Source organism: Festucalex cinctus, chromosome 1, assembly GCF_051991245.1.
Source record: "Festucalex cinctus isolate MCC-2025b chromosome 1, RoL_Fcin_1.0, whole genome shotgun sequence".
Classification (NCBI taxonomy): Eukaryota; Metazoa; Chordata; class Actinopteri; order Syngnathiformes; family Syngnathidae; genus Festucalex; species Festucalex cinctus.
The window spans coordinates 8,780,730-8,789,961 of NC_135411.1; the positions used below are offsets into that span (position 1 = coordinate 8,780,730).

The 9,232-nt window shown below is 40.1% G+C and overlaps 1 protein-coding gene across 1 annotated transcript in view; it reads left to right on the top strand.

Annotated features, from left to right (window-relative positions):
• Positions 1-9,232, top strand: part of ptch2 (patched 2) — a 53,144-nt gene that overhangs the window by 42,033 nt on the left and 1,879 nt on the right. Inside the window, exons 19-22 of the mRNA XM_077514740.1 lie at positions 938-1,075; positions 1,289-1,431; positions 6,681-7,062; positions 8,644-9,154. Of these exons, the coding sequence (XP_077370866.1) occupies positions 938-1,075; positions 1,289-1,431; positions 6,681-7,062; positions 8,644-9,154 (1,174 nt within the window). The remainder of the gene's footprint in view (positions 1-937; positions 1,076-1,288; positions 1,432-6,680; positions 7,063-8,643; positions 9,155-9,232) is intronic.

Here is a 9,232-nt window from a genome sequence, read left to right on the forward strand (position 1 = left end):
TTAATTATTAAATTTTCCAATTACTTTTTTTTTTTAAAGTAACATGCCTAACACTGCAATGAATAGGTTTTGGCGCATGTATATAAAAATATCGGAATTACTTGGTAACTAATTACTTTTACAAAACAGTAACATAATTACTAAAACTTTGTTATTAATGCAATTTATTTTTGGAAGAAGTAAGTAACATGCCCAACACTGTTCATCGACGATCAGGTTTTGGTCCATGTCGGCATATAAAAATATCACAATTACTTTGCTGAGTAACTAATTAATTTTATGAGGCAGGAACAGTAGTGAGTTACTAAAGCAATTACTTTTTGGAAGTAGTAATTTGCAATTGTATTTTTTTTTCTTTTTTTAGGTTACATGCCCAACACTGTCCATCAACAAATAGGTTTTGGCGCATGTCAGCATATAAAAATATCATAATTACTTTGCTGAGTAACTAATTACTTTAAGAGGCAGTACCTGAGTTACTAAATCAAATACTTTTTGTAAGGAGTAATTTGTAACTCTCAGTATTTTTTTTTTTTAAGTTACATGCCCAATACTGTCTATCAACAAATGGTTTGGCGCATTTTGGCCCCCGCCCCCCACCAATATTCCTGGTCCGAATTCTGGCCACAGTACGTCCCTGTAACTAATATTAATGGCAAAGCAAACATTTAAACATGAGGCGTGCTATTGTCTCCCGTTCTGTCAATCATTCCGAGCACCTCTGTGGGAGGAAAAGCAAGACGCATGGTGGCATGGAAAAGTATTAGCCCCGGGGCGGGTAATTTGACGCCACGCGGCCGAGACCCCCGAGGTCAAAGATTGCGTGGGGTTGAAAAGGCAAAAGAGCTCAAGTCAGTCCCTCGCGTCACCTTTCATCTTCACGCCGTCTCGCTTCCATTCTTTCATGGGGCTGATTCCCTTTTTTTGGTGTCTTCAGGTGTTTATCCTGGCCATGATGACGGTGGAGCTGTTCGGCGTCATGGGTTTGATCGGCATCAAGCTGAGCGCCATCCCCGTGGTCATCCTCATCGCCTCGGTGGGCATCGGAGTGGAGTTCACTGTTCACATTGCGCTGGTGAGAACAATTTTGCTGATTTAGCCCCAATTCCAGCGGCCATCCCGACTTGAAACCTCCCAAAAAAATAAAAAATAAAAAATCCAAGAATTCCAAGACGTGCCAAGCCTCACCACTACAAGCGCGAGTTTTGTGCGATCGGCAAGATTTCCACCTCATTTCTCCTTTCCACCTTTCCCCTCCGCCCCTTTTTTTTTTTTTTTTCCGCATCAGGGCTTCCTGACAGCCATTGGCAGCAGAAACAAGCGCTCGGCCGTGGCCCTTGAGCACATGTTTGCCCCGGTGGTCGACGGCGCCATTTCCACCCTGCTGGGCGTCCTCATGCTGGCGGGGTCCGAGTTCGACTTCATCATGAGGTGAGACGCAAGTGTGTGGATCTGGGATGGCGAATGTACTCTTAAATGGAAGTACAGATGGTTGTGTAAAAAAAATAATCGTAAAGTACTGATTAAGTTCCTAGTAAAAGTCAGAAAGTAGAGGTTGAAATGGACTTCTGTAAAGTCAATTCAGACGTTTGTATTCTACATTAGGATTATTTAACTACTATAACAATCTGCCTGGTTTGTATGCTAGTCATAGGCAAAAGCAAAACAATCTGCCGTTTGTTTACACAATGTAAAGCAGTGGTGTCCAAACTACGGCCCGAGGGCCATTTGAGGCCCGCCGTCCATTTTTCAGTGGCCCGCGACATATGCTAAAAATGGCATTTGACTCAGTTCAAATAAAATAAACAAAACAAAAATGTTTGGAGATGGTCAAAGTACGAAGTTATCGAAAAACTGGTGCCAGTAAAGGTTATTTTAGTTCACTAACACTAATGAAAAAACTAAAACTAAAATTCAAAAAACAATATTGTTACCGAAATAATATAAAAATGAAAATGCTTTTTAAAAAAACGAAAACTAACTGAAACTACATTTTATTTCTTAGTAGATTTATTTTGATAAAAACCGGAATAATGACATTTGAAAGTATGTCACACACAAGTGACGTCATCTAGCAGCAGCCAATAGAAAAGCACCAAAAGATGATTTTGCTCCCGTGGTGTTTTTTAAATATTGCGCACAAGTAATACACATTTCTTTAAAAAAAACTAATACTAATACTGAAATTAACAAACTAAACTAAAACTAAGTATTTTTTTTTAAAGAACTAAACTAGTAAAAACTAACAGAACCACCCTGAAAACTAATAAAAACTAAAATAACCCTACTGCCATATTACAAATAAATTGGTTTATATACTGTAGCATTTTTATAAATATGCAAAAGCACAAATCAATTATTTGTACAGTTTTTAGGACTAAACACAATTTCTCTTCATAACATTATGTGGCCCTTGCGTCCTTCTGATTTTCTGTATGTGGCCCTCAAATGAAAAAGTTTGGACACCCCTGATGTAAAGGAATAATTTGCATTGTATTGTATTGTGGAAAGAAAGATGCTATGCTAACTAGCATCCATTTTTCAATGGGGTGTGATTTAAAGCTTCATTTTAATTACCGGTACTTGATGATTTTTATTTTTTTTTTAATCATTAAAATTTGGCTGTATGTCAAATTGACAAGACATTTATTTAAACTTTACATGAACTTTAAGTTTAGAGCAAAACGTGTTCCTATCGCTTTGCTAATGTAAAATTAGTAAACAAAAGTGGTGGAAAACTGTAACAAGCCTATTTTTGACAAATGTCGTCATAAAAATAAATACTCAAGTAAAGCACGGCACAACTATTTTACTACTTCTACTTTTGAGAGAATGTTTTTGTTTGACGCCAGTTGTCCTGTCTCACCCCGGGTTGCTAGGAAGCCTTGTGGGGGGGCGGACAGACTTTCACGCAGGTGGAAGTGTCATACCCCCTGTTTATGCACGCACACATGGACGAGCACGGCAACAAACATGCACCTGGTTCCGTCAGTCCGGACCCACGCACGCACGCACGCACGCACACGCACACGCATCCATCTCTCCGACCGCAGAACACACAACAAATGGGGAAAACATCAAGGGTGTGTAGCAGCTGCTCGTAAACATGGAAGTGTTCTCCTACCCACTGGGTGGTGTCTCTCCTTCTCACACACACACACACACGAGAATCTGTAAAAAAAAAATAAAAAAAATCCTATCATCTGTTTGCCACTCCCCGCCTCCGTATTGGGTGCCATAGTCAGTTTAAAAACAAAACAAAAAAACAAAAAAAGCGCTAAATACGAAGCGGCCAGGCAGTTCGATTGCGCGTGGGCCACCAACAGACATGAATATCCCGTGTTTTGTGTGCGTGCGCCCGTTTTCTACCATGGTCAGAGCGGGGGAAAAAGGAAAAAAAAAAAAAAAAAAAAAAAAAAAAAAAGATGGCAAATAGCTCAATGTTTTTTAGCTGAATGCGGTCTCGGGCCCAGAACCCAAAACCACAACCTTGAGCTCACAGACTGCAAGCAGGGCCTCCGTGACATAAAAAGCACAGTTTGTCTGCAGAAATGAAGGCGAGGGAAGAAGAGAGGAGGAGGAGATGTGCTCCGAGGGTGGCTTCCTTGCATCCAGATGGAGGAGGGAAAAAGTGTAAACACGGACGGTGGACACACATTTATCATGGGGGTACATTACAGACATTAAAAAGTTAAAATGGAAGTCAACCTTAAACATTTCTTGACAATAACATATGTGACCTCACTAGACTAAACTTAACATTCTGATTAATATTACATTTGTGGAATATGCGTTACGAAGCAAAATCCAGCCCTTTTAATCCATCTCAGGGGGGCGGCCATTTTGCCAGGTGCTGTCGACTGAAGATGACATCAATGTTGCTCATGTAACAACCAATCACAGCTCACCTGTTTTCTGAAGCTGAGCTGTGATAGGTTGTTGTCATACTGTTACTGAAATAAAATAAAAACAAAAATGCTTTTTAAAAAACAAAAACTAACTGAAACTACATTTTATGTTTACAAAACCAACTAAAACTAACTATAATTCTAGCAAACATGTCCTTTGTTGTAGTCTTTGGTAATTAATTTAATGCACGGGCCTTTGGGGATGATTTTAAATTTGATTTTTTAGAACATTTATTTGGAGATAAACCGGAATAATGACATTTGAAAGTATGTCACACACAAGTGACGCCATCTAGCAGCGGCCAATAGAAAAGCACCTTCAGATGACGTCGCTCCCATAGTGTTTTTTAAATATTGCGCACAAGTAATACATATTAAAAAAAATAAAAAATAATCCTAATACTGAAACTAACAAACTAAACTTAAACTAAGCATTTTTTTTAAAGAACTAAACTAATTAAAACTAACAGAACCACCCTGAAAAATAATGAAAAATAACTAAAATCAAACATTCCAAAACTATAACAACCCTACTGCCATATTATAAATAAATTGGTTTATATACTGTAGCATTTTTTTTTAAATATGCAAAAGCACAAATAAATTATTTGTACAATTTTTAGGACTAAACACAATTTCTCTTCATAACATTATGTGGCCCTTGCGTCCTTCTGATTTTCTGTATGTGGCCCTCAAATGAAAAAGTTTGGACACCCCTAAGCTAAAGGAAATTAGCATCGCTATGGTGATAACTTTATTGCTACTTTTTAACAAACAGAGCAGGAACACTATTCATTAATAGGGGACACTCAATTCATATTTGCTTGAATACTGTAAAAAAAAAAAAAAAAAAAAATCTTTGTGAGGAGTGACACAAAGCGTTCTTGCGTATCTTTGTTGGAGGTCCTCGCGGTTCGGCCGGACGGGGCGTGGCTGGAGCCGACTAGCCGCAGTCGAGTAAATAATCTGCAAGTAAACATCTCCTGGCCTGCTTGTAATAAATACACTCAATCAACAGCACGCCTCATTCGCCGCATTCTGTCCGTAGCAGGCGCACGCTTTATCCACATACGTGCGCACATGTAAACACCCACCGGCCCTCGCCCTCACTTACGACTCCCCCGGACCCCGACGGCGAGTGGAAAAGATGAACGTTTACATAAACAGGAGAATTCCGACGAGCGAGACGCCGTTGGAGGTCCTGGCCCACGTCAGAATCCTTGCAGCACGTCGATTAGCACAACTAGCTACTGCAACGAGTTGGAGGGTAGGCGGGGAAAGAGAGGGGAAGCGGCAGGAAAACAGGCCAAAATCAGATGTTATATAATACTTGTGAGGCCCTCAAAGAACATTAAATATCAACAATGTTCGTAGCTTGTTTCCATATTGTCCCTCCTGCATCTCACAGTCTCGCACTCTCTGCTTTCTGTTAGTATTTAAGCCGACTCCTCTCTAATTTTCTCGGGAGCTCTTTCTTGTGGTGGCGCATAACTAACCCCCCCCCCCCCCCCTTTCCTCCCTTTAGTTGTGCCGAGACGCACGCAACACAAAAACGCACAACAGAGCGCGGAGGGAAACGTTCTTGTAGCAACAGCCACAGCGAGCGGCATCAAAGGGTGTTTGGGTTGGAGTGAGCGGGAATCCGATTTGCTCCGCCTTTGAGAGCCAAACACCGGGCGTCCCTTCAACTTCTTCTACGACAGTTATGCAAATAAGTAGATAGCTGAAGCTACAATAAATTAATTAATACAGTAGGTCACACAGTGATGGCGAAAATTGGCAAACGTTATAGTGTGTTTAAGGAGATGGAAGAGGTGGTGACCAGGATGTGCAGGGTGCAAGAGATTTTTGCCTGGCCTTGTCCCCAAAAGTGGGCGGGATACTCCAGATGATCAACACAGCACATCACAACATAACCATATCTCCAAAAATAGGGCTGCTCGATTATGGGAAAAAACTAATAATCACAATTATTTTGGTAATAATTGAAATTGATACGATTTTTTCTTTTTTTTTTTGGTACAAAACAAGAAAATGTTTATTAAACATTTCAAAATATTAAGACTAATTAACAAAAATAGAAACGCTATAATCATGTAAGTTTCTTTTGGACCAAACAGAATTTATAATAATATCTATTTATAATATTAATTATTTATTTACTTATTTATGTTGGCAAAAACAGTAGAGTACACTGTGCAGTAGGACAAACATTTTTTCAGTACAAAAACAAAATGTTTAAATGTAAAAAATAAAAAATAAAAAAATAAATAAAAATAAAAATTCTGAATTTAAAACATAAAATTATTTGAAACACTGATTATGCATGTTCCAATTGGATGAAAGAAAATGTATTCATTTAGTTATTTTAAAATTTAAATAAAGGTGCAAATGGATAAATTTCAAACAACTCAAAAATTAGAATTAATCATCTTTTTTTACGATCATGCCGACTGCAATTGGCTGGCAACCAGTTCAGGGTGTACCCCACCTACTGCCCGAAACCAGCTGGGATAGGCTCCAGCACAACCCCCAACCCTTGTGAGGACCAAGCGGTTCATAAAATGGATGGATGGATGGATGGACGATTATGCCGATTTTGTAATTGCGGAGTGTAATAATTGAAATTGTAGTTGAATGTCGATTAATTGCGCAGCCCTAACCAGAAGCTAGGCTAACTGCTAGCTTATTTACATTGCGGTTGCAGACTGCCCCGATTATGGTTTTGAATATTCTGCTCATATTAATGTCGCTCACCTGTTGCCTCCGCAGGTATTTCTTTGCCGTGTTGGCCATCCTGACCCTCCTGGGAATGCTCAACGGTTTGGTCCTGCTCCCGGTCCTCCTCTCCATGCTGGGGCCCCCCGTCGAGCCGGCCGCGCCCGACGACGGCCGGCGCCCGCCGGCGCCTTCGCCCGATCCGCCTCTGCCTCCGCCCATGGCTCACCACGGTTACTTGGCGGACCACCACGACCCCCGCCGGGCGTTCTCCGAGACGTCCGACTCGGAGTACTACTCGGAGATGACGAGCACGTCGGGGATCGGCGAGGAGGATTACAAATACTGCGACCGCGGCGCGTACGGCGTGCCCGCGCCCGCCACCTCGCACATTCTGCTGGAAGCCAGCAAGAATCCCAGTTTCCCGAAACTCACGGTACGCATGACGCAATCAATTCAAACAAAATATGTTGCTCGTTTAGGACATCATTAGTACCTTCACAATTACATTTTAGCTGACCCTTAGGACACACCACAAACAATATCTAGATTAGGGCTGGAAAAAAGTTGACTTTAAAAATAGGTCAAATAAAAATGTCTGCCTCAAAGCTCCGCCGGAACCATGTTTGCGCAAGTCCATGTTTCTACAAGGACCTTTTTTGCAGACACACGCAGTGAACAGGAAGTTATTGCGCTCATTGTGGTTAAGTCATGGACTTTTGTTGAAACATCGTTTGTAAGTGTGAATTTTAGACACTATTCAAGTGTAACGTAAATATAATGATATACGTGGGAGCTGAACAGTGATTAGTGTTTGTTTACCTTAAATGTAATCTCTGGTGCGCTAATGCTAATCGCGATTGCTAACCATTTAGCATGGGCTAATTTTGTTAGTGCTTAAATGATGCTCATGCTCAGAAGATAATAAATCATTAGTAGTTCTATCCTCTCAATTCAACTCATGTAGCTATAATGATGTCTGTCTGAACTAAATGGTAGTTAGTGTTTGTTGATCTTTAATGGTAATAGCTAGGGCGCTAATGCTAATCGCGATTGCTAACCGTTTAGCATGGGCTAATTTTATAGATGCTTTTATTTATTTATTTATTTACTTTATTTTAGACAATACTAAATAATGTTTCACTCAATTCAACTAATGTTCAACCTTAGTGGATTAAAATAATAATAATAATAATAATAATAATAATAATAATAATAATAATAATAATAATAATAATAATAATAAAACATTTACTCAATTATTCGATGGAATCATTGGTAGCCTATATCAGCTCAATTCAACCCATGTAGCTATAATGACGTATGTGTGACCTAAGTGGTAGTTAGTGTTTGTTTACCTTTAATGGTAATAGCTTAGGGCGCTAATGCTAATCGCGATTGCTAACCGTTTAGCGTAGGCTATTTTAGTTGATGCTTTTATTTATTTATTTTAGACAATACTAACTTACGTTTCATTCAATTCAACTCGCATTCAACCTTAGTGGATTAAAAAAAATAATTAAAAAAAAAGCATTTTTTCATTTATTCGATGGAATTATTGGTATATCCGCTCAATTCAACTCATGTAGCTATAATGATGTATGTGTGAAGTAAGTGGTAGTTAGTGTTTGTTTACCTTTAATGGTAATAGCTAAGGCGCTAATGCTAATTGCGATTGCTAACCGTTTAGCTTAGTCTAATTTTGTTGATGCTTTTATTTATTTATTGGATTTTTTTTTATTTTAGACAATACTAAATAATGTTTCAAACCGTAGTGGATAAAAAAAATATATGTATATATATATATATATATATATATATATATATTATAGATTTATTTTTTTATTTTTTTTAAACATTCGATAGTGACCGCCCTAATCTAGATAAAATACCTTGAAATAAGGCCGGTATTGGTACTCAACAATCCCTAGTTATAATCCAATGAAAAACAGTAAATATAAATATCATTAAAATGGCGGAAAATCTTTAATTAAATTATGTCTTTTTTTCATGTTAGGTGGTGAGACCGTCGAGGGAAACCGGAGGACGGCTTGCACCGTCCAGTGACTCTTCACACATAGCTCAGTCGCCTTTGAGCTCGCAGGTGACATGCTGGGACGGACCCAAGCGGGACCACCAACAACAGCAGCAGCAGCAGCCAGGACAACAAAACTTACCCGGAGACCGAGCTCACCAACCTGGGCGGACTTACCCCAGCGGCCCCAGGCTACAGGGCGGCAGAGGGCCTCAGCCAAACAGGACTAAAGGGCCCGCCAACTACGGCAATTCCGCCGGCGGGGGGCCCGTCACCATGGTGACGGCCACGGCCTCCGTGACGGTGGCCGTGCATCCGAGCCTGCCCGGGGCGGCGTATCAGGGCTACATGCACGAAGGCTTCGACACGGACACCGAGTCGGACTGCTTCGAGGCCACCAAGAGGACTAAGTTTTCCTCGTACGTCAGAGACTCTTTAGAGCTCCAGGATGTGGAATGTCCGCAGGATCACATGACGCAACAGACCAGACAAGGTGAGATTTTGCACTTTTTTCTTTTTTTTTTTTCTTCAGCCATGTCACGTTTACATTAACTCATTCACTCGCCGCCAT